This window comes from Spodoptera frugiperda, chromosome 29, assembly GCF_023101765.2.
Source record: "Spodoptera frugiperda isolate SF20-4 chromosome 29, AGI-APGP_CSIRO_Sfru_2.0, whole genome shotgun sequence".
NCBI classification, from domain to species: domain Eukaryota; kingdom Metazoa; phylum Arthropoda; class Insecta; order Lepidoptera; family Noctuidae; genus Spodoptera; species Spodoptera frugiperda.
The window spans coordinates 8862002-8886599 of NC_064240.1; the positions used below are offsets into that span (position 1 = coordinate 8862002).

General features: G+C 32.2%; 1 protein-coding gene across 1 annotated transcript in view; it reads left to right on the top strand.

The window, feature by feature from the left end:
• Nucleotides 1-570: 570 nt before the first annotated feature.
• The window catches only part of LOC118268500 (corticotropin-releasing factor-binding protein), a 32005-nt gene continuing 7977 nt past the window's right edge, over nt 571-24598 (top strand). The window contains exons 1-5 of the mRNA XM_035583024.2: nt 571-1054; nt 17001-17103; nt 18808-18968; nt 19943-20138; nt 23886-24064. Of these exons, the coding sequence (XP_035438917.2) occupies nt 986-1054; nt 17001-17103; nt 18808-18968; nt 19943-20138; nt 23886-24064 (708 nt within the window). The 5' untranslated portion in view covers nt 571-985. The remainder of the gene's footprint in view (nt 1055-17000; nt 17104-18807; nt 18969-19942; nt 20139-23885; nt 24065-24598) is intronic.

Here is a 24598-nt window from a genome sequence, read left to right on the forward strand (position 1 = left end):
TTTAAATGTCCCTGAGTACGGCAGTTAAGTCTGTCTTAGAAAGACCAAAAACTAATATGCGATTCTTTTTAATCCGAAAGTAATGTCAATTCGGTTATTTATGTAACTTCTTATTATGATAGGTAACATGAATGAATTTAATACGTAGTGTGATAAGCACATAACAATACAATACCCCACACACAGCCCCTATCTAAATACTAAACTCTGCTCACTGTTGCTTGGCTACAAGGTAATTAGAAAGATTTGCGTGTGACGTAGAAGGTGTTTAATTACACCTAGATCCGACCAAAGTCTTACTTTATGAGGATAGTAAATGTATGAGCAAATATACGTAGTGATAGACCAAGATTATATTCTTATTTAGCTGATTATCACTCAATCGATGCGTGGATCACATTCCAAGGCACACTAATTTTAATTCACAAATATTTCCGGCTCTTATCAATGAAACAAAACTACATTAATCAAATCGGAACACAGTGATCTACTCTATTATAATGTCTGTTTAAATGGAACGTTCAAAATATTTGCCGATGAAAAACAAATAAGAGGCGTAGATAAATCCGCTCGTGCTGCAAACAGATAACACATTACGCTAGAATTTGTACTGACAACGTGTTTAATAACCGGCAAAATGTTTAATTCAATTTCGAAAAATATCCTCCTGTTGGATATTGTTCGGTCAAAAAATGTTTGCACGAACGATTTCCGTAAATAGACAATATTAGTAAAAATTGCAATAAATTGATAGGGTTGTCGAAAGTGAATATAAAAATTATACGGAAGTGACACGTGTGTGAGAAGTAGAGAGCGCAGTACAGGGTGCGCAGTAACACTGACTAGCCCTATAAAGGGAAGGGAATACGCGTCCCATTCACAAGTAAGCCGACGTCGACGTCACTGCAAAGTTGGGAGTAGCCGGGCACAACTTTCAGTTGCGCTCCCGAATTCTTTTCGTGAAGTGTTTTGTGGTACTTATACAATGAAAGCTTTCCTCTACATGGTCGCTGTGGTACTAGCGTGCGATGTCGCCAATTCTTTGTTTTTACCGGTAAGTACTTAGTCGTTAAAATTACAAAACTTTTTATCTAGACAGACAATGTTGAATTGTTTAAACGAAACTGTGTCTAAGTTTAAATTTAAAACTTATATTTTAATTTGCCAAAAAACTGCAAATAGTTATTTTTAACGACTTTAAAATGTCAAAAATAACTTGCATTTAAATAAATTCGTCACAATCGTTATAGTATTTCTCTTATAACGCGTAGTAGTAAATAAACGATCTATTTACTTATTATAATTACAGTTGTTATCAGCTATCTTTAAATCTAACACTATATTTACCCGTCTGCAACTACGTCACGTTTGCGTAGTAAAACTAAAGAGTTTGCGATTAATAAAATTTAGAACGTGTTAAGTATAAGGTATGTGATAAGGGAAGTTAAAAAGTGATTATACTTTTTATTTGTGATTATATAGTATGATTTTTCGTCATTTCTTTTAAGTAAAGACTAAAAATAAATATGTCTAAAACCTATTGTCAATCATAAAATCTTACTTTTATTTTTATTATTTGAATTAAAATATTTATTAAAATTTTTGTTCAATTACTTGGTTTTATTATAATCACTAGAATTTGCATGAAACCACATCTTTTTTTTTTAAAATAATAATAAAAAATAATAATAAAAGCCCCGAACACAGCTGATTTAAGTTGGTATAAAATAAATGTAACATTTTTTACTTATTTTCCGCCTACATTAAGAAAAAGATGGAAAAATGTTTGATAAAACCACTAATATCAATATAGAAGCTTCATTCACCCAAAATGAAGCCTATGTTAGTCTCCTCACTTATATGAGAATATATCCAGGAATTACTGCCTACAAGGATTACTACTAATGGCTAATATCTCGTAGAAGTATAAGTAATAAGCCCATTGTACTATCAATTTCTAAATATTTGTTCTTTGTGTTTCATAGTGTACAATAAAGCTTTCTAATCTAATGTAATAAAAAGAAAATTTGTTCCGACTTTTACATAATAATATTTTTATTATTATTTTCTGTTATTCGCCGAAACATAAGCTACGTTTCTTCCTAATAGGATAATAAGGTTTTCGTTCTCTTATATAAATATTTTCGAAGAATTTATATAATGGGATGTAAATTATATTATTTTATATTATGAGTAAGAAATTGAAGAATATTCGTTTTATAAACAAAATTATCACACTCGCATATTATAAATGTGAAAGTTTGTTTGTCCGCTAATCACGCTGAAACTACTGGTCGTATTTTCATGGAATTTGCTATGCAGACAGTCAAAGTCAAGTTAAAGCATTTATTTCAATTAATCCTAAATAAGGCACTTTTGAAACGTTAAATTCGACGTCGACAGGGTGATTGATGAACTGATTTGGGTGTTAGCAGGTGTGAAACCGCTGCCAGAAGCTAGTTATTGTATATTTTTTAACACAGATATCTTATCCAGTAAATATCACAGAAATCTTTACTTAATAACTTATTTATATGGCAAAAGCCCTCCATGCAATAGTCATGAGAAGACAAAATTATTTTTGTTGATTTTTTTCCATCCAAAGCTGTATCAAATAAAAAATATCGAAAATCAAAAGAAACTTGATGGTCCTGCGCGATTTCAAAATGATGTCTTGTTAACTGGTTATATTATTTCTGGTTTAATGTGATTGACACATATTTATATTTCAAACAAATATTATTCAACTTAATATTAAGTACCTAGACGATTCGATAATGTAAGTAATTCATCGGTTAATATTTTAAAATCGATAAATAAGAAAAATATTCTGGAAAATATTCGGTATTCGGTTTCCATAATATATTCAATCATCCCATTAAGTTTTCAACACGGACAAGAACTTTAATCGAATGGTCGTGACGACAATTTTGTCTTATTTTATTCAGGGGCATTAACTTAAATAAATATCTCGAAATAGAATGACCTAACTTAGAAGAATATAGATGAAAATTAAGTTAGATCTAGAAATAGCTTAAAATATACCATTTACTCATGTCTTTCGATTGTGAGTTCGTATAGTTTATTTCTAGTTATTTTAGTTCGTACTATATGGGTAACACAAATGGTGAAAAGTGAGTGTAATTTTACAATGGCATTACGTGGCATAATGTGCATCTCTGCTTAACCCTTCGGGAATAAAAGGCTTGATTGATACAATATCTACATAGCTAGTAACAATAGTTTAGTTAGTTTCATTCCGTTGATATTTTTGTCATTATCAGGCTCTAAAATAATAGAAAATAGTAATATCAATGTATCTAAATGATAGCTTTCATCAACCGGATCGACCATCAAGATCTAGAAGATTAAAAATTCAAGTATTTTTTTCTAAAATAAAATAACGTGGACGCAGGATTTTTCATCTGTATAAAAAACCTACATGGACCCGAATCTAAAAGCAACAACGTTTGGTAAAAAGTTATAACTAATAAAAAGTGATCACAAAATTTCAATACATTACATAAACGCAGTTCACGAATAAACGATAACAACACCAGATAACGCCCTTTAAACTAGGTTAAAAGTACTTCACTCTTAACGAGAGGAGAGTGAGGTGACAATGCTCTCAATCTTCAGTTACCAACTTTTAAGTGAAGAAACTCAACTTGAGTAAAAATTCCATTAACTTTGTTACTTAAGTGACGAGATTTCGGCAAACAATATGGAGGAGACAATGGTTCTTTAAATGAATTGGCTGTTTTGTTGATGTAAGTTAATTTTTAAATTCGTAATCACTTTTATTTGTGAGTTGGCCATTTTTGCAAGTATTGTGACAAAAACCAAAATTAATTGACCAATATTCATAATTATTATAGTAATCCACCTTAGGAGGCTGGCGTTGGGTGGATGGATTATTAAGGGCCATACAGAAGGCAGTTCTCCTGGAATCGGCATTCATTGTGAGGAGGTTTCTGTCTCCGGAGCCCTACTACTGGTATTTTTTTTTTTGAAGGGGAAAATCTTCCGATGATTTTTCCAACAGTTTCCTACAATATATTGTTGGCAACGCACTATCAGACAGGCTTGTGCAACATACGTGCGGCGTCGAAATATTTTTACCATATAACATTTTTTTCTCAGAATAAATAAGCAAAAATATAATGCGAAATAAAAATAACTTAAAAAAGTATAACTTATTATAGGTATTTTTACTTTTTATGTATTTCTAAGAAGATCTCTGAATCATAGCCATAAAGATGACAATACGTTGTGCTTATCATATTTTTAATGAAAAATTGTTATGAGGTTCGTTTGATACTAAAATTTTATAGCCCACTGGACAGTGTGGGCGAACCTAACTTTTTTTAAGCGAAGTTATGACTTTTTTATCTTTTGTTAACTTTCATAGAAAGCCTGTGTCATAGAGATTTTCTTGAACATCTTTTCTTGCAAACTAAAGTCTGAAATATACTAATAGACAACAACCTATTGTTATAATAATGATAGACCAGCTACTTACGTATTATCTGATCAAAGTAAGTTACTTGTAATAAGAAGCTTCTTTGAAGAAAACAAGCTTGATTGAATATTGGATAGCAAACTCGTATTGAAAGGTCAATTCTACGGAGAAAAATCGTAAGCAGTGAATAAAATAGGACTACATATGGGCTCTTGAAACGTCCGCTGGTTAGCGATCCGGAAAACTCAAGTACCTACCGTACCTATGTGGATTGTTAACCAACCGCATTGAGTTCTTTAACAACGCATTGCCCACTCTCTTTTATTCTATGCCATCAATTATTGTTGACATTACATTGTTTGGTAGTTCAATGATTTTAATGGCTTCTCTGAATGTATTGACGAGTGCCTTCCATTCATTTTTCGATACTTGGTCTTAGTCATGTTGGATTTCTGTTACATTTGTCTCGTTTATATTTTTTTCGAAACTAAAAAAATCAGTTAGTCAGTTTTGTGAATGAATCCTTTTCTTACAATTCTACCCGGGATTATAATATAAGAGAAGTGCAGTTTTTAATTGAGTCTTAAATAATTCGTTTAATGTGATGGGAAAATGGTGTCCTTTGGAAAACATTGTTTAGTTTGATGTTATATATTTTGTATACGTACAAACGTAAGTAAAGCTATTTAATACGATATATTGAAGAACTACTATTGAAACTCTTCGATACGTATAGCAGTGATTTAAGCTAGGTACATTTTTCCTTTCATCACGCGTACGAGACGCCGCTACATCGTCGTGAGCGGAAAGCTAGTTATAAAAAATTGTTCATCCAAATATTGTAAGAGATTGATAAAAAATATAATCATGTCTCCTGAGATGTAACCACATCTTTGAACCCAAAAAACACGTTTTTTCTGAATTTTCATTTTCAGGAATATAAAAAATCTAGGCCTAGCTGAACAGTAATAAATTTTTATATCTTTTTTGACCTTTGTCAGGTCATCAATCCCTCTTCTCATATGTAGACTTACAAGTATCTCTGGGAATTCCCAAGGGTGCCACTAGAATTTTATTAGTAAACAAAAATACTTAGGTTCGCTGTTCTAGGGTTTCAGGATTCGTTCCCAAGCGGGTCGAGGTTTTTGAGATACTGGTCTAGGTGTGTACGAAACCTAAGCTCGAGTCTCAGGGGCCCAGGACCCTCCCTAGATTAGCAGGTTTCAAAAATATCATAATCTACACACAATATTACTATTATAGAAATTGTAGTACCTACAGAACTATTATTATAAGCCCAGGTTTCCTTACGATATTTTCCTTCACCACCGTATGTGAGTAATTGTTTATATTTCAAAATATTCTACAAAAGCAGATTACGGATTAACAAAGTAAACATGAAACAAAATAAAGTAAATATGGTTACATAAAATAAGCAAAAGCTTTTACAAAACTGTGTTTACATTTAACTAATTAAATACCACTTGAGATAACTGTAAACAAAATAAAATGGCAAACAAAATTAATCTCCGGATTAGTGAATATAATTACGAATCTGAATTAAATTTTACTGAAAGTGCAAAAGGAAACAATAAGCTAATGTTGATTACGTTTTCAGAATTTGTTTCTAGTAGCAACCGATAGACGATGAGATTTTGTTTTTTAATAATGAATTCTTTTAAAATTTGTACCATTTAATTCATGCGTTTTTTTAGAAGAGGCAAGAAGAGTTACTTTGCAAGTCATGGCGAGTCCATTGCGATACACAGAGCACACAACTAAGTTACGTGCTATTACATAAAATTTTAAACATAAAAACTGAATAATTCATTGTCCGACAAGTCAACAGAATGTGAAATACCTTGCTTTGAACATATGCACCATTTTATTATGATTCTTGTTTTTTAACGTGTATTTTCACCCATTTTTTTTTGTTTCAACGCAAAATGATTTAATAACCTCTTGCCGCCATATAAAATTGGTAAAAATATAAGGTAGTGTATACGTGTACCACTTACGGAGCACTTAAGCTTTTTATGGGCCGATGTCATTCATGTACCAACTGTGACGATCATGGTTATCCATCTTTTGGCCTCGGAAACGAAGTTTTATGTTTATAATGTTACCTACAAGTATATGTAATGTGCTGGTTAACTTTTTATTCATAACACATTCATAATAATCTGTAACTACCTAATGGTTGATATAAATTACAATGACTTGATCTTTACTTGGGGTAGGAAAAATTTCTTCAGCCGTTTTGTCAGCTTGTATTTTATTCTATAGACTCTTAGATCCGCCATAAATTGACTGCTTGAGCAGTTACCCAGTGATTCAGAAACACACTCTTGTAGTTAGAATCAATAGCATGAATTTACCATTGATAACTGCTTGAGCAGTTCGTGTATGGTACATACGTAGCAGTCTGTAGTTCACTATGCAGTCGCAGCTTGAAGCAGTCGATCCTAACTGCTTTGAGCAGTCCATGCCCTAAGCTAAATTTAGTGTCTTCTAAATACAAACATTTTTTTTTCTTTTTGTTGGCAATCGAGTCTTCAATACAAAATACAAACATTGGCAAAATTATAGCTATATTTGACTTACCAACCATATACATCACTCACTAAATATAATGGTCTGTTAGTTTGTGGTCTCGCTTGTTCCGAAGCGTAGTGTCTGAAAATGTATTTATACTACTAGAATTTTTCTACTAAATTCATATTTATGTTCGTTCAATAATGGAAATATATAGCTTCGTACCCATTTATTTTCCATTTATCTCCATTTACATCTGAAATGTGTTTTATTCTAATATAATAAGATTGAAGATATTTTATCTTAACATCATGTTTTCTTGTATTTTACGAGGCCTTTTAGGGACGTGATACTATTTCAAATGACTTATTACTTTATAAATTCTGTAGGTTTGCTCACGTTGTCTATTTTTAAGAGATTGAAATGGGTGATTCTTTAACACTACAGAGTTGTTCCTCTGATATTTCGTTATATCAGTCCTTGTGGGATTGATAATAACGAAAAACCCAACAACTGATTTATAACAAAATCTAGCGATTCAAAGTCAAAGTCAAATCTTTTATATTCCAATAAAACCATAAATACTTAGGTACTTTTGAAATGTCAACATAGAAAGAAATAAATAGTAGTCTATCAGTCAGTGAAGCTAGGTGCTCGTTCCAAAGTGTAGCTTCGAATGGAGAAGATTTTCCATCGTGGGTGTGGTATTCAGTAGAATGCGATTAAAAATTCTTTGATAAATCCAATATTCTTTGATATATCCATACAGATGTTGTGATTTTTTTTTAAATGTTGTCGTACAATCATTACAGAGAGACAGGTGTAAAATCTTCATTTTACGAGAAAATATCGTACAAACGGTAAACATATTCATTCAATAAAATTATCATATTTATTGCATACTTATTGCGCAAATAAAATCCGTGTAATGCCTGCTGATATTGCACAGCCAGTAATAATGTATGGAGTTCTGAATAAATTATGCTTAGACTTGCAGAGCCTTGCAGTTTCCCAGTAAATTATTTAGGAAGCGAAAAGTTTTTTACTGGCAAACGAAGTTTAATTTTCTCTGTATACTTTCTACTTCTACATTGAATAGATATTGCAGCTTTTTAAAAACTTAATCCTACTGAATTTACTTTTTTGTTTAAGGGTAATAAGTACATGCTTTTACAGTATAACTGGGTAATACAGTTATTTTTTTACGCGTTAAGATTAATCGGTAAACCCAATTTCACTTAAATGGATGCCAAAATCTGAAAATAAAACTTTATGTTCATATTTGCTACTCAACAAAGCTATACGTGGTGACAAAGTATCATATTGAAGACTTTTCTTTGTCGATCGTAACAACGTCTGGAACATTTCTTTTCGTAAACAAAACGAAATGAAAAAGCGCTTATTTTATTATCAGCACACATATCATATTACGTGCTCTATCAGTTTGTTCAAAGGAACGTTAAAAATATTAGGCTCGCACCACTTTGGTTCCAAAATAGGTTGGCGCCAAATATTTGACGAATGTACATACATATGTTGGTTGTAAGTATTTGTTCTAGACAAACTCAAGTTCATGTTTGATCTACTCGATCGGCGCGCCAATTTCTCTACGATTGAGTGTATTTTGAAACCGATTCTTGTAACTTAGTTGGGTAGTAATAATTTGACCTTTACGGTATATTAAAGTTGAATCCTTAGGAGACGTGGTTTGGGATATCCTGTAACTTGATATTACGAGTGATTTTAAGTTTTCAGTCCCTTAAGTTAAGGATTCAGTTATGATAGTTTGACTACATAAGTTAGTTATAATTTTCATTAAGCAATCTATCATACAGTGTTCTATATGTCTTAAAACTTTATGTTAATAAAATATACAGTCTCAACCATTCATTACGATCTTGACTTTATCTTTATCTTCCCTTCCATGGACTAATATTTAACATACAGAAACAAAATTGAAAACGTAATATATTTATTCGAGAAACTTGTACAACTAGACATAACCTATGTAAACTTTGCAAGAGGTAGATAAGTATATATGGAACTCCCGTCATGAATTACGGAGTCTAAGTAAGACGTTATTGCTCCTAGTTCTCACTTTACATTATAAGTTTCTTCAACTTTCTCGTAACTAGATACGTCTCAGTTACTCAGTATCGAATATGGTTAGAAAATGGAAAATGACAGCGGCAAACTGAATATAGTTAGCCGTTTCAGCAAAAACGACGAATAGAAATGTGAATGAAATATTTTGTTACTGAAACTTTATACGACTGGAGCTATGATATAACGTGCTCTGGATTTTACATTTTCTAATAAATAATTGTTAAACTTAGGTGTGATAGTTGGAGCACTAAATAAATAATGAAGTACCTAGGTACCTATGTGAAGACAAACTAGAGCTACTATTCGTGAAACTAACTTTTAGGATCTCTAAAAATAGTTAGGGTTTAGAATAAAGTAACTTGAGACTTTTCTTATAATAATTAATCTAGGTAAATAATACATATGTTAATAGTATGTAGTGTATGTTAGGTCGTAGAGACAATTAAGATTAACGAGGAATTGAGTCTAGTAATAGTTATATGGAATGAACAATATTATATTTATATATATTTTCCTGGAACAGGTTTAGTTATGTAGTTATTACAAGATGTTATTCTTTTACTGTCGTTTGCAGAATTTATTTAAAGATTAGATAAAATTCATCGTCTCGTGAAAATAATAACTCTAGATAAAAATATGAGGATACATTTCTTAATTGGCTAGTAAATAGCTATTTTTAAACTCATACAAAGGGATATTAATATAAGTATTAGCAAAAATATTTAATAATGAAATTCCACATCTACTTTGGTAAAGGGTTAAGGATAATTATTTTGTAATGGCTATATAAAATTCCCTTATGCGGTTTCTGGTGTCCTTTTTGAAGTACGAAAATAACGCTTGAATTTTGTATGTATACTTATTTATTTCGTGATCTCGAAAATTTGGTAAATTGGCATAAAAACACACTTTTTTCACTTCAAATAAATATTTTATTTCGATATTTTACCAATTTCATGGCAAATCCAAACCAATCTGACTTTGCAGAAAGAATAAATTGAATCTCTTTAACTGGATCAAACAGCGTAACATAAATTCTATAAAAACTTCAAAAAAGAAACAACCTTTCATCCTCGCTAAACATTTTCATTGAATGGATAGCTACGGGATCGAATCAACAGCCTCAATTGGCGATAGCCGTTTTAATCAAGTATCCATTCTGAAAGAGCTACAAAACTTTTTATACCAACTACAAACGTTTAAAAAAAGAAAGAGTTCTTTTAAAGGATTTACTTTCTTTTAGCTGAGGGCTTTTAAGGTCGTGTTTTGCGTTTTAAAAAGAAATATAATGGAAACTCACAAAGGTATGACGTATCAGAATAGAGTGCATGCATTTCTCACTTCACCAGTTCTATGCACTCGTTTCAGATGAATGTTTTCACGCCGTGCACATTAAGATATTCTTTTGCGTGGATTTTCTATATTTCTTTTCAAAACGAAACTGTTTTTTTTTATAAAGAAGTAGAGTAGTAACTTTGCAGTGCTAATACTGTTAGTCGGTTGATCGGAACATTTTGTCATTTGTACATTTTGTCTAACCTTCAAAATCGCTAAGCCGATTCCGTGACACATTGAACAGCACTGGGTCAGTCAGCCAGTACCTACGTGACTATGTAAGGTACGTTATGTAAAAAAAATCATGAAAAAAAATAGCGAGATAATGGTTATAAAAAATATCAGCGTTTTTTTTATAACCGTTCAAATAATAATGAAACGTGGGCACAATATGAGTGACGTCATCAATACAATTCTCATGCAGTTTTGTGTCAGAAACACACGTCCGTTGAATTAACACGCCATTTCACGAACTTACGGTTCATTTATTCCATTACTATTTAATATTGTGGTCGCGTACGAATGCGTAGTACGATACCAAATTATGAAACCAATGTCCAATTAATGTTTCATAAAGGATTGGTCACTCATTTTGACTGGTTGAAGAAGTTCTCTTCATTAGCGGGTTTGCCATTTGGTGTAACTTTAGGTGCTTTTCCACCAGAAATGTGCTGTATAGCTATGCCATAACTGTGCGCTTCTCACGAAACTTTCTACCTCACACAGCAAAACTGTGAAATGAGCTGTCGTCGGTGGTATTTCCGAACGGATACGACGTTCAGGAAAAAGAAAGCGTATTCCTTTTTAAAAAGCCGGCAACGCACTTGTGTCTCCTCTGGTGTTGCGGTTGTCCATGGGCGGCGTTGATCGCTTACCATCAGGTGACCAGTCTGCTCGTTTGCCCCTTCTTAAATGAGAAAAAAAAACGACCCCCTTTATTAAAAAATAATCCTCAGTTAAGTAGTTGACTTATCCACACACAAAAGGTCATAGTTGATTCTCCAATTTACATCTTCCAGGCCATTTGTTTTCAACATTATAATCCTGAGGTTGGCTTAGGATTCCTGTCAGTTGAGAAATTTACTGTGGATTTTATAAGGAATAAATCTGACATGACATGGATAAGGGTAAGCTTATTAAATTCTGATTCAGTGAATCTGTTTTTGACTGGCGAACGATGATTTCTAGCGGTTATCGGTTCATTGGTAGTATTAGAAATGTATATTTACAAATCTAAGAAGAATTTATGTACAGTAATGACAATCTTGTCGAAAATATTACTTGGTACACAGGTAATTTATTTACTTTATTCTCAAGAGACAATAAAGTTGTTGTAAAGATACAACAAGTAAATCTTCTAAATCACCTTTCCTTTATGTAAATACTTCTAGTAATTTAGACTTTCTAATTTATTACAAGTCAGCAGAAACTAAAATTTAGTTCATTATTCAAGATATCGTAAAATATGTAGTTAAATATTAAGTACAAAAAGCCCTTTATTTTTTACTATAAAAACCTCACCAGAAAACTTAATTAATTCAATGAATAAACCCAAGTTCTGTTTCTAAGGTAATTCAATCACTTAATATTTTAAGAATGAATATAAAATAATTAACATGATTGGCTACTTTATAACTATAAATTAATTTGGGTTAGAACAACCTTTTGAATATTTTTATATATCAATAAATAATTTAGTGAAAAATAAATCTTTATTTACAAAAGTTTCCAACATCTATCTTTTCGTAACAAGAAATAAACTACAATATTTATAGTTCAGAGTAAAGGATTGCGCCGTAAGCTTTTGTAGAGGTTGTAGTACCTCTACAAAAGCTTTAATTAAAACATAATAAGGTGAAGTCGGACTGTTCATAACAAACTTCATACAGAATCAACTTGCAGTAGTTTGTATAAGAAACTTTTACTTACCTTATGTTAACGTACCTTGATATAACCTTTATTATCAATGCTAACCGAAGAGTTTCAATGCCAGAATATTAGATGTTCTTGATTTGAAATAGATTCTTAATTTAAACTGTTTTAAAAACTAAACGAGATTTTGTTTCTTTATAGATGCTTTGTTGTGTTGAGAAAAAAGATTTGTTGTTATTTTGAAAATTTATCTTACAAAGTATATTGTATTGTTTTCCCGGTTGGAGACAAAACATCAAAAGCAATCAAGAAAACGCAAGTAAAGCGATCCCTTGACTATTAAAAACAGACCGTTTATTTGAACACAAGACTCAACTAAACAGACAAGCTTGAAATCGCATCAGTAAATAAACATTTCCTTCATAGCAAGGGTGACTGTCAGATTGGAATTTGGTCACGTTTACTCGACTGAATACTGTCATCTTGGCTAAATCACTGCAAACTTGCCTGTCAGTCGGCGACGCGCTCCAAATTGTCTATGTCCATCATTCTCAGCTGACATAACTACGAATAATCCGTTGATTTAATACGTGGGAGTGTCCAAATATAGATAAAATTGGTTCGTTAGTATTAATAGAATCACGATTTCGGCCTATTACCACCCACTGAAATATTGTCGCTTGGATAACGGTAATTAAGTAAATGTATCGTGTCACGCCTCTAAGTATTTTGCCCTCGTATTGACAGTTCTTGGAATGGCCTGCTTGATATTATTACGATCGAAGGTTTGTTGACAAATAGGGACTTCACGTAACGTAAGCCCATTCAGGTTTTCCGAAGGTGCCGGTAAAAGTGTGCCCACTTATTTCTCTACAATAATTTTGTTACATCGTGTCGTGTCGCCAATTCTGAGAAGGATTTACCGAAGACTTGGTTGATATTGGTTTTCTCAACAAAAACTAGTGCTGAGTAACAGTTATAAGTTCTATAAAATTAACAATATTGACAAACTGATTGATAAACACTATTTACACACAATACATTGATTTGATCATTAATTATTTTATTTTCGGAATCAGGAGACGTACAGGTAAAGATAGCAAACATTGAGATGTTGGCTAAAACTTTGGCATGTAAGGATACCAAAGTTTGAATGTAGATTAAACTAATCTCAGAAAAAAATACCTCGTCGAAGCCTCAGGCAAAAGACAGTTATAACAGAAAACTTACAAAATAAAAACAGTAACAAGATAGAGACATGGTAATTTCTCGAATATTACTTTCAGAAATAACCTTTTTAAGTTATTTTATTGCCGAACATTATCCTACATAATTTAATCAACTCAACATAACATCACACTTTTTATGACACATCAATTTGACCTGTAATTTGTCCTCAGCAGTATTTTTCATCACTACAAAACGTACCTAACTACGTAATAATACGACACGAAATACAAAACACAGCATAATCGCGAATTACATTGGATTTGCAACTCAAATGTGCGATTCGGTACATGAACCGCACAAATTCTGCGTAAATATCCATTGTAATGTGGAATTGTGGAACATTTCCAGCCCAACCTAATAAACTGACCATAATTATAATGGACGAGTAAATACTTTATTGGCCACCACTAGTTGCCCATTTCAACTCTGGTGACACGGTCTGATTTTATTTGTTCGAACTTTTGCTATTATTTGCGATTCGATAAGGTTAATCGATTCGGTTTGCAATTTTATTAGGCTGTAGTTTTATGTGACTCTGTAATGTGGATTTTTTGAACATGATTTTGATCTTTGTTTAGTGTCTATATATATATTTCAAACCATGTACAAATTTTCTTAAAAGATTTTTGATAGGGAGGTATTTGTTTTTAAATAAATTAATATTAGTATTTTTCATTATATTTTATTGTATAATTGTTTACTAACAAACATTATGTGAATAATTAGCATAGGTTACCAATAACAAATCTCAAAATTTATTCCGAAATTTAATATTGTTGAAATCTTACAAAAAATTTGAGCCATCCACAAAGATTTATAATTTAAAGGCAGAAAGTAGGTGTAAACGTGGGATGATAATAAATTGTTTATTATTATCAAACATAAATCATATAAAACCCTTCAACGTTGAACAGTAAAACATCTCATAACAATTTATTCCCGTTTTTATTTTGCTGGATATATTCTATACAACTTGTTTTCATCAAATCATATAGACATATTTTTGTAGGTGTTATACGCCACGCCAGTTTTATTTAATAAATTCTCTACTATGATTTCAAAAAAGATTAGTAAGTAAGAAATTCAACAATTTTACTTATCTTTCATTATATACCTGTATATTATGTATCTTACTTGTGTAATAACATTAAGACCTGTGTGGTCTTATGTGTATGTATGTGCTTTCATGTACTAAGTAAATACCCAGACACGTATCAATGTTTAGGTAAATAAATGTTCATACTTTCTTTTATCACTTCACTCAATCTGGGAATAGGATCCAGACATCGTTACCATTACAAAACCGAGACAGAAAAAGTTGACTCGTGTAAAAATCAAATATTTATAAAGGTACTAAAAGCCTAATATAAAACAACGACCATTGAATGTAGGTACCTGTAGAAATTGACCTTCAGCTTTCCAGTTTCCAGTACATTATTCAAAAACAAACTGTGTGAGCGAGTTCCGAATACTGAAACTGAAATACGCAAACATCTAGCTTAACTGTGTTAACTACATTAATACAGGAGTTTATTAAAGCTTATAATAATATTTAATATAATTTGGGAATAGTACTTTGAATAAATTAGTAACTTTACAGAACAAATTAAAATAAAAAGCTACTAATAGAAAATCTAAAATCCGCATTTAAATCAAGCCTACCGATAGCACGAACACCAAAGTAATAAAACTAGAAACTAGCAAATCAACCTCATTTTTAAAAGTTAAATTGAGCTAGTGGATAAATTGGAGCAGCTCACGGCTAAATTACCAAAACAGGCTATATATGGAAGTCTAATCGAGATGTCACACGCTGTCAAACAAAGCCATTGTTTCTGTTAATTACTTTTGAATTTTCAATTTTGCTCCGATTCCTTATTCACTGAAGCTGAATAATAAATAGTGAGGTAGAAACTAGGAACCCCACTTCTAGTCGTATGAACTTCAAAATAACTAAGCACTTATTCCCAGAATGTGGACCACGCAATCTTTTTAGTCCATCTCAAAGCATTGTATGCATTGTCGACATGAAAAGAATTTCTGCTCAGGACCGTTTGTGTGAGATTCACGTAGCCACACATAAGTGCGGTAACGTTACATTTAAAATCACTCAGATATGAACATTTATCATCATATGGGTGGCGGTTATGACCCCACAGATTCTCTAAAATAGTACTCTGTATGTTTTTGGGCTGTCTGTGAGCTGTGTTATTTCATCGTTGATGTAAGATGTTACACCTATTGACCTATTTCTAATACATTCATACGTATAGATGTAACAAAAACCCATTCATCCAGACATATGTTTTCTAAGAAATGGTTGATTGCTTGAATTATACTACGGTACGTGTATTACAGTATTACCATATCTATTGTCGTGTTCAGTAAGCAATAACCCTTTTTACAATACGCAAAACTGTGGAGTGGTATTTAAAATATGAACTCATCGAACACGTAACTTTAAACTATAAAATACTTGCCCTAAAACTATTATTTTGCTGTACATAAATAACAAAATTTAAGTAAACATTAGTATTGTCTTTGTATCAAGTATTTGATGAACTTCAATTTACTTCTCTTTGCAATTAGTGTAAATGTTTTATGGAGTCATGACTGTCTCAGGGGGAGACACCAAATGATCTAATCACTTTGGACATGCAAATATTAATTAGGGCAAGGAGCTTTCTACACAGGGTGTAGCGTACTTTTATAATGTAGGTATTGATTCTGACCTACAATTGTGTTTGTCAATATTAGACGTATACAAAATTGTGTGTGAATAAGATTAATTTAAACTTTAAACTATAGGATACAAGGAGCATAATCCTGTAAAGGTTTATAATTCAAGTCATTTCTAAGATTATTGCTAAAAAAACCCGAAGACAAGAAAGTCATCGTAAAATTGAAACAGTCGGGACTCATTGTAGAAAGCCAGCCGTATGTACCTACCCATATTTAGAATGGGTCCCGACTGCTTCAATTTTACGATGACTTTCTTGTTTTAGGGTTTTTCATTTTAATATTATAAAGAAACGCAGTCGGGTTTTTTAGTTTTTTAAATTACCTTTTTTTATTTAATTTTTTTTTAGTTTTATTATTTTTGTATTTTGATATATCTAGTGTCACTCTCACAGTAAATACGAATCTAACGACACCTCTCAAGTCAAAATCCATCAAGTCGTTTAGGCTAGAGAGTGAGAACTATTCGAATTTGGCGCCAAAAATCCGCCATTTTGTTTTTTTATTATTTTGATATAGGTACCCAGTGTCACTCTCACAGTAAATACGAATCTAACGACACCTCTCAAGTCAAAATCCATCAAGCCGTTTAGGCTGTAGAGCGTGCCAAACAATTATACATACATACATACATACATACATACACTCGAAAAACATAACCCTCCTTCTGGCGCAGTCGGGTAAAAATGAACATTTATTGACATTTTATTTTTGTTCCCAGAGCAAAGATTATGGGCAAAGAAGTTCTGCGTCAGCGTTGTCCCGTTTCTCCAGAATACGACGACTGTCCAGACCAGCACATCGGATCATAAATCCTGATGAAGGTACGTAAAAAACTACGTAAATTTAACTTGAGATAACTACAACTTAATAAAAATTAAGACATTCTTTACATCGATATCTACAGGCAAAGAGCCCAAAGCGTTATCTTTTTGGATGACCGTTGTTTATTTGATGTTCAGACTGTTTCATAATTAACATACATACATAACCTCACGCCTGTCTCCCATGGGGGTAGGCAAAGACAATGGAACGCCAATACGAATCTTACATATCTCTTTCGCTTCGTCCACATCATCAGTCTTTTCATGTATGCTAGTCAGTTTGGGATACTTTTAATTTGGTTCTTCTTTAATTTATAGCCAATATCTCGACATATGTTTCATAATTAATGTCTTATCAAATGGTTGTTACACTAACAAACATGTATTTTGTTATATTTCGTATAATAAATACGCCAAATTATGCGTCAGACTAACAGAAAATATGAAAAAGGCCCATATACATATAAACTTAAAATTCTGTAAATTAAATTAAAACTTGTACTCCCTTGGAAGTTAACCGGTTAACATATGACCCACGATATTTAACAAAAAGGCCTTTTACAATCAGTTTGGACAACTATCGAAGTGAATTCCCAAATTGAAAAAGCCCACTCCATATCATTCAAAGCAATGAAACAAGCTCTGTTGAATATGTTATTCAACCCTTTAGATAGCGTTCGTTTGAGGTAGCTAAAACAATGTAGTTTTAACTTCTCTCTCATTTGTTTAAAGTCGAAATATGTTAATTCCTTTCGTTTCGTTCTGTTCAGTATTCGTTTATTGACTTTTTATTATAATGATTACATAAAAAGGTACAATTCCTACAACTTTTTTTTTATTTATTGTCCAAAAAATTACTTTTGAAAATTATTGAAACTATACAAATTACTTCTTTAAATAATTACTAACTGTGGTAGTTAGAGACATTTAATGTTTTTTTAACCCAGTCCTTAGCAACTGTTTTCTGAACAAAATCGTTAGGTACTGAAGAAATCGTTCAAGTAATCATTAAATGACTCTGAGTACGGCAGTTAAACTAAATTCCTGTAATTTCTAGGAAATTAAGTAACCTGAAAATTCCTGAAATTCATTCCTGTGTCAGCCGTTTGTAATGTATTCCATTTCAACCTTTCATTCGTGAATAATTTCGTTCACATTTTCAAGGTCAATTTTATACAACCACGCAATTGACTTTGAAGTTAACTCACTCATAATACGATTTTAAAAAGTTAATTGAACCATTTTCTTGGTTTAAAAAGTAATGGAGTAACTAACTTATATAGGTACCTCAATTTTTTAAAACACAATTTCTGTTTTGTATGATAACTAAAATTGCGTTGAGTCTGAGTTTGTTTTGCGTCAGTTTCAGTGTTAACAAGTAATTGTTATGACTTAATCATCATTAGAAATGAAAATTCGTACCTTTAACACATTTAACAAGCACGGCCCGGCTCGGTTACGTTACGGCGTTTTTTGTTTTGCAAACAATACAAATAGGTGGTAAAAGCGCCGCCAGCGCGCTTGCAGCCTTTTTGAATTGAAGTTATGAAATAAGTCATACGACATACGATTTAAAGTTTAAATTTAAATGACAATTTTATTGCTATGGAGCGCTGTTATTGTATTCGTTTAAGTTTATTATTCCTGTTAAACCTTTTCTGTAAATTTTTGTAACATAAATTAATATAATCGTTTCTTTCACAGATTGTTTCCTAGTGACATCAGAAGAAGGTGAATTGTTTTATAAGGCACCAACAGATGATCCAGTCGTGTGTGGTATCTACATTATAGCTGAACCTGATAAACGGATCGAGGTCATCTTTAATTACCTCGACGTGCCCTGCGAAAATGGTGGTTTAGTTGCGGTAATGTATAAAATAAAAGTTCCACTAAACATGTTTTAATTATATAAACTGTGTATAGTAATTTTTGTTTTGGGGTATACGACGGTAAACAAGCAGACGGGTGACCTAATGGTAGGCAATCGCCGCCGTTCACGGACACCCGAAATACCAGAGGCGTAATAAGTGCGTAGTCGGTCTTTTAAAAGTTAGGAATTTAAGGGTTGTTCACAATGTAATAAAATATGTTTGTCATCGGACATTTTAACATCCTTTAACCATAATGTGCCTAAATAATATAAGAAAAAAAACATCATATTTAAAATGTGTGACGTCATAAAAGCGAGCATACTGATTATTCTTATTCTGACACTCTATAGTAATGGGGGTGTTAAGTTTCAAATAAATTGTACTCCTTAATCTTCAAAGAATAATGTTTCCCAAGATCCTCAAAGATAAATATGTAAAGATTAAGGTAAATAACTCTTTAAAAATATGATTAATAAGGTTTAGAATGACGTAATTCCATAACATGGTAAATGCTACAAAGTTTTATAACAATAAACTCGCTGACGGAACTTTAATTGAATTTTTTGCTGCGTTATAATAACGTTGTAGACTTAGATCAGCTGTTTTTTATTATTACATTTTATTTCACAGTCCATTTATAACGATTTCGCGGCATTTATTTTGCTTTTGATTAAATTTAAATCTGGTGTACTTTCTTTTGTTGGAAAATCATACTAAGCATTCTTTTGAAATATTTGCAGTAGGATTTTTCTTAACTGCTGGTTTTAGATATTGTGACTCCTAAATTCTTCCTAAATCATTGATAAGTCATATTTATAATTTTCATTAAATAGAAATGAATAGAAAGGAATACAAAACCCCTTATAATTTTAGAATAATAAAAAAAAATAACTTCAGTCTTAGTTCTTTTTTTTTAACTCACGTTAAGGTATTAAGGTAATATTACTAAAGTACTCAATTTGTTTCAGTGGGTCGATGGATGGGAGCTGAATGGCCAAGTCTGGCCAGCAGACTCGTGGGATGACGACCGAGTAGTGGAGTCCTGTGACCAGAGACCTTCAAGGAAACTGGTGTCCAGGCAAAATGCTGCTCTCGTGCAGTACCGAGTCCCTGCTAGAGGAAAAGGATTCGCCGTTACCATACGACACTTGAAGAATACTAAGCGTAAGTTATTTATTATTCTGCTTTTAACATGAAATGTATGTTTTCTTATAGGATTTTGAGTGTTTTAAAATAAAATAATGTTAACAATATAATAAAAAAACAAGCGAGCCTCATACTGGGGATACAATATAGTAGCTCAATGTGTGGTTTGAACGCCCACATATTGAGTCAGAGGACCGCTTCTAACTGAACCCCACTGACAACACATGGAGCTAAAGTGTCATAAGAGAATTATTTGGATTTTATTAATCTTTACGGTCTGACAACTAACATAATATCACCACTATTATTTACATTTCGGTGATTAGTTTAATAGCAGGAATTAAATTGAGCTCCTAAATGTCTCTAATTCTCACCATAACATCATTCTCACGTGTAGGTATAATTTACGACGTTGCAAACCTTTGATCTTATTCGCTTGTCAAAACAACGTTTTAAAGATCTGAAGAGTTTTGTTGAAACACGATTATAAATCTGAGATAAGCCAAATATGGCTATAGAACTTAAACAAAACCAAATAACCTTATCATTAGTGTTGTAAACATCTAAATACCAATGGATTACCAAACTAACGTTATTTAACTTTTCTTATCACGTCTATAATAAATAGAGAATTCACATGTTACTAGAATATTTAACTTTACCTGGGAGCGAAACATTTATTAGTTTTTAAGTATCTAGTCGCAAACTTGTTTTAAAACTTTTTTTATAAAAGTAGCAAAATGGCGATCGCTTATCCTGAGTACATAGGAAAACTAATTTTGAATAACGATCTTTTGTAAGATATAAGAACTACTTACCCCTGATTCTTGTTAGCCCAGACTGTTTATCATAACAAATATTTGTTAAAATTATGCTTCTCTTTTTTCTAAAGTTTAGGCACCTAAATATGTAGGTACTCATCACGCCTTTCATATTTTTCGAAAGTCCATCTCATTTCTGATACCCATCACGTATGAGTATCTAGTCTATTTGGTACACATGCGTAAAGAAACAGATCTGTATGGGTTGGTACCAATTGGCGCAGGTATAAGTCGTCCGCTTATAAAGGAACAAGTGAACTGAACGCGGCATAGATTATATAGAAATATACCTGCGCCGATCAGTAGCGACTCGTACAGTTTTGTCTACCCATATGTAAACGTCCTAATGCATACCTCAAACTTCTGAAAATTAAAAAAAATCATGAAAGAATTAAACATTATAATAGTTATTATTATGACTTAATACTTAAAGTACTGAAGTAGTGACATTTTAATGTAAATAAAAATGTAAACACTCCCTAAGTACACGTGAGACAATCTATCTTATTACAAAACAGAGTAATAATCTTGTTTACAGACGAGCATTAAGTAATCTATTTGCATACGAAAATTGTCGGGAAAACCCGTAATAAATTCTTGATATATCAGATTACGGAAAACAATTAGAAACGACGACAATTTTACTGCGACCGCAGTCGGAAACTCGGAAGTTAATAAAGTTGCGCAGTTACTGTTGTAATTAACACATTAACAGCTCATAACTCAAACTGTTAGTTGGAGAATAAACTCGGTTAAATACAGGCTACAAGTCTAATGTTAGTTTAAACCTGACCTCAGTTCGCACTAGACCAAGCAGCAATACTATTTAATATTAAATGGTATTGCTGGCTTTAGAATTACGAAGCCAGTTGCAGCTGGCACTGGTTAAATTAAAGTTCTTTCTATTATTGCATATGCTATTAATAACTAATATTCAGACTGAAATCTACAATTTGCTGTAAAGTTATTGCATGCTATAGTCATCTTTATTTGTTAGTGAATAAGTATGTAAATATTTAGTCTTTAACGAGTGGGATTTGAATACGAAACGAACTACTATTGTTCGAAACTTTTTCCCCTAGAATCTGATTTTTTTTTATTAACCCTGAATAGTGGTGTTAAAATATTGTCAACCTTGACAAAAATCAGAACAGTGACAGATCTCGTAATTCTCAAAATTTAATTACATCATGATACATACATATGTATATTGTATCGTAATGTATGTACATTCCATTCGTGGCAAATAAACATGTTTATTTCCTGTCGTAAATTTCATTTCATTTTGCAACATATTCGTAATTTCATATACATATGCAATGAAAGCTTTGAATTAATCGAATTTCTTTGAAAGTACATTTATTGGTATGTCTTGCGAATTCCCTTATTCTTCTGTTCACATATTATCTGGATGTTGTAGAGAAAATCTGCTTGTCAGGTACACTCGCACGACCTGAGATTTTCTTATTGAACTAGATTGTTTTTGCAAGCTTTTTAAAATCTTTGTAGTGTTCGACCAAGTGGTAGAAATATTAAAGTAGTTTAAGGACGAAATCTTGATTTAGTTTCAGTGTAAGGAAACCTTAAAGAGTTTTTAACCAACTTTCCAAAAGAAGTAGGTTTTCAATTCGAAAAAAACTTATTCTCAGTGGGTAGACACCGGCAGTGTAATGAATAATAGAAATTAATTTTTGGTTTTTAGTTTATTAGTTGGAAAATTTGAATACATACCTATATTCGTCCAGAAAGAACACTGTCTGGTACGTCGGCTCTTAATAAAACTTTGGTAACATTATTATTCACATTTGAGTCGGACGTATATTTTATACTATGTTATCATATCCCACATCATATGGGTGTGTTACTGAGGTACACATAATATTATAAAAAAAAAACTCTTATTCTAAATTCTACTCAAATCACAAATAGGTGTAACATATTACTTTGCTCAATTATCTCTCTCTCATTTAGCAACGAAACATTACTTCAAGCTGATTGCCTCAAGTTCCCACTATTCCCAGTCGACTCATCCAACTAGACTGGATGATAACCAAATGTTTTTCTAGTGTATTTTCTCTTTAACACTCAGTTTGTTTTATAGCTAACATTAATGTTGTATGAAGATGAACTATCACTAAGCATTGTGGGAATAAACCACTTAAGAACACGAACCAACTGTTAAGAACAGTGCTTGTGCTTAACGAATATTATTTATTTAAGTTTTGTCTACAATTTCTTGACATGAATTTGTCACGTCTGCGAAATAGTGGAATATAATTTAAATAGTTATAACTCATATGAAGAAGAAAATGTGGTAGTTGCAACACATAGATAAAGCCAAAATTAACCTTATGACGTTTATATTAAGGTAGTTATTTCATTTTGTTCTTACACGAGTGTAATGCACAACTATATTAGGTACTACATACCGTCCATTAATAGCCTTCACGACCTCATAATATAATCAGAAGCAAACTCTAGTTTCAGCAAAGTTTAGAGGTCAAAACAGGAGTTTAGTTTTGAATAAACTGTGGAGTCTAACAAAGTGGAAGGAAGTGGCCATGTTCGTGACGTCAGAGTACACCTTGCAAGCTACCTTCAAAGCAAAAGTTAATTACACCACGGGGAAGAAAATTATAATTAAAATAATCTCATTCAGGAGCATCGTGTAAATAGTGCTTTCCCTTGACCTTTTTATTTTATATTAAGTTGGTTCATACTGTTAGACTGCACGGTTGGCACAGTTGGGTGATCGGCTGTAAGAGTCTGACACTCCCTCTCGTCTAGCCCAAGGCGGGAGAAGTAACTGGATGATTTTCCTCACTTAAAAAATAGACGTAATATTTTGATGTATGTACAAGCGTAGAAAAAATGTACAAGTGTACGTGAACAAGCGTAGTAACATTTTATGGCTTATTTAATAACATTATTTCTTTTGTTTTAGCATGCAATGTAATGCTGTTCGGTGCTGAGGGAGTGTACACACTTCGCAATCATGGTGAGACTGGTAATTGCTCCATGCTGGCTGTCTCTCCGGCAACAGTCCACGTACTAGACCTGAACGTAGGCGTGACCATCAAGAAAGGACGCCTTCTCGAAATGGAAACTGGAACTATTCATCACGTAAGTTCAATACGAGTATGAAAAACTTTTTAGTTGACGTAGCCGTAGCTAGGTAGCAACCGTTTACTTAGGACACTTACTCAATTTTGAAATCAAAACTTAGTTATTTATGAAAGAATAATAGGTGAATGTTTTAGTTCAAAAATTAATTGAAGTGGAATATTTCTTAATCTCATAATCCATACTATTTATGGTAAGTGTGAATGAACATTAAAAATACCATATCATTTGTAAGTTGTTACGCTGCTTGTTGTGGTTTTTCTATAATCTATATACTAATACTATTAATTATAGGTAGAATCTGGATTTTCCACTGAAAATTTAGATTTGTAAGTTCGTCATGGGCTCATATTTTACATGACTCTACTGTATTGTTTGTCTGTACAGTAACCATGTGATAAAATGCCAGGCAATAACACACGCCGCTACATAATTTATGAAACAATTACTGGTCACCCGTGGTTCTCTCTGGGACAATGATGGACAGACGCAGTTCAGAGCATTGTTTTAATGAAATTGAGGACAAATTTGACC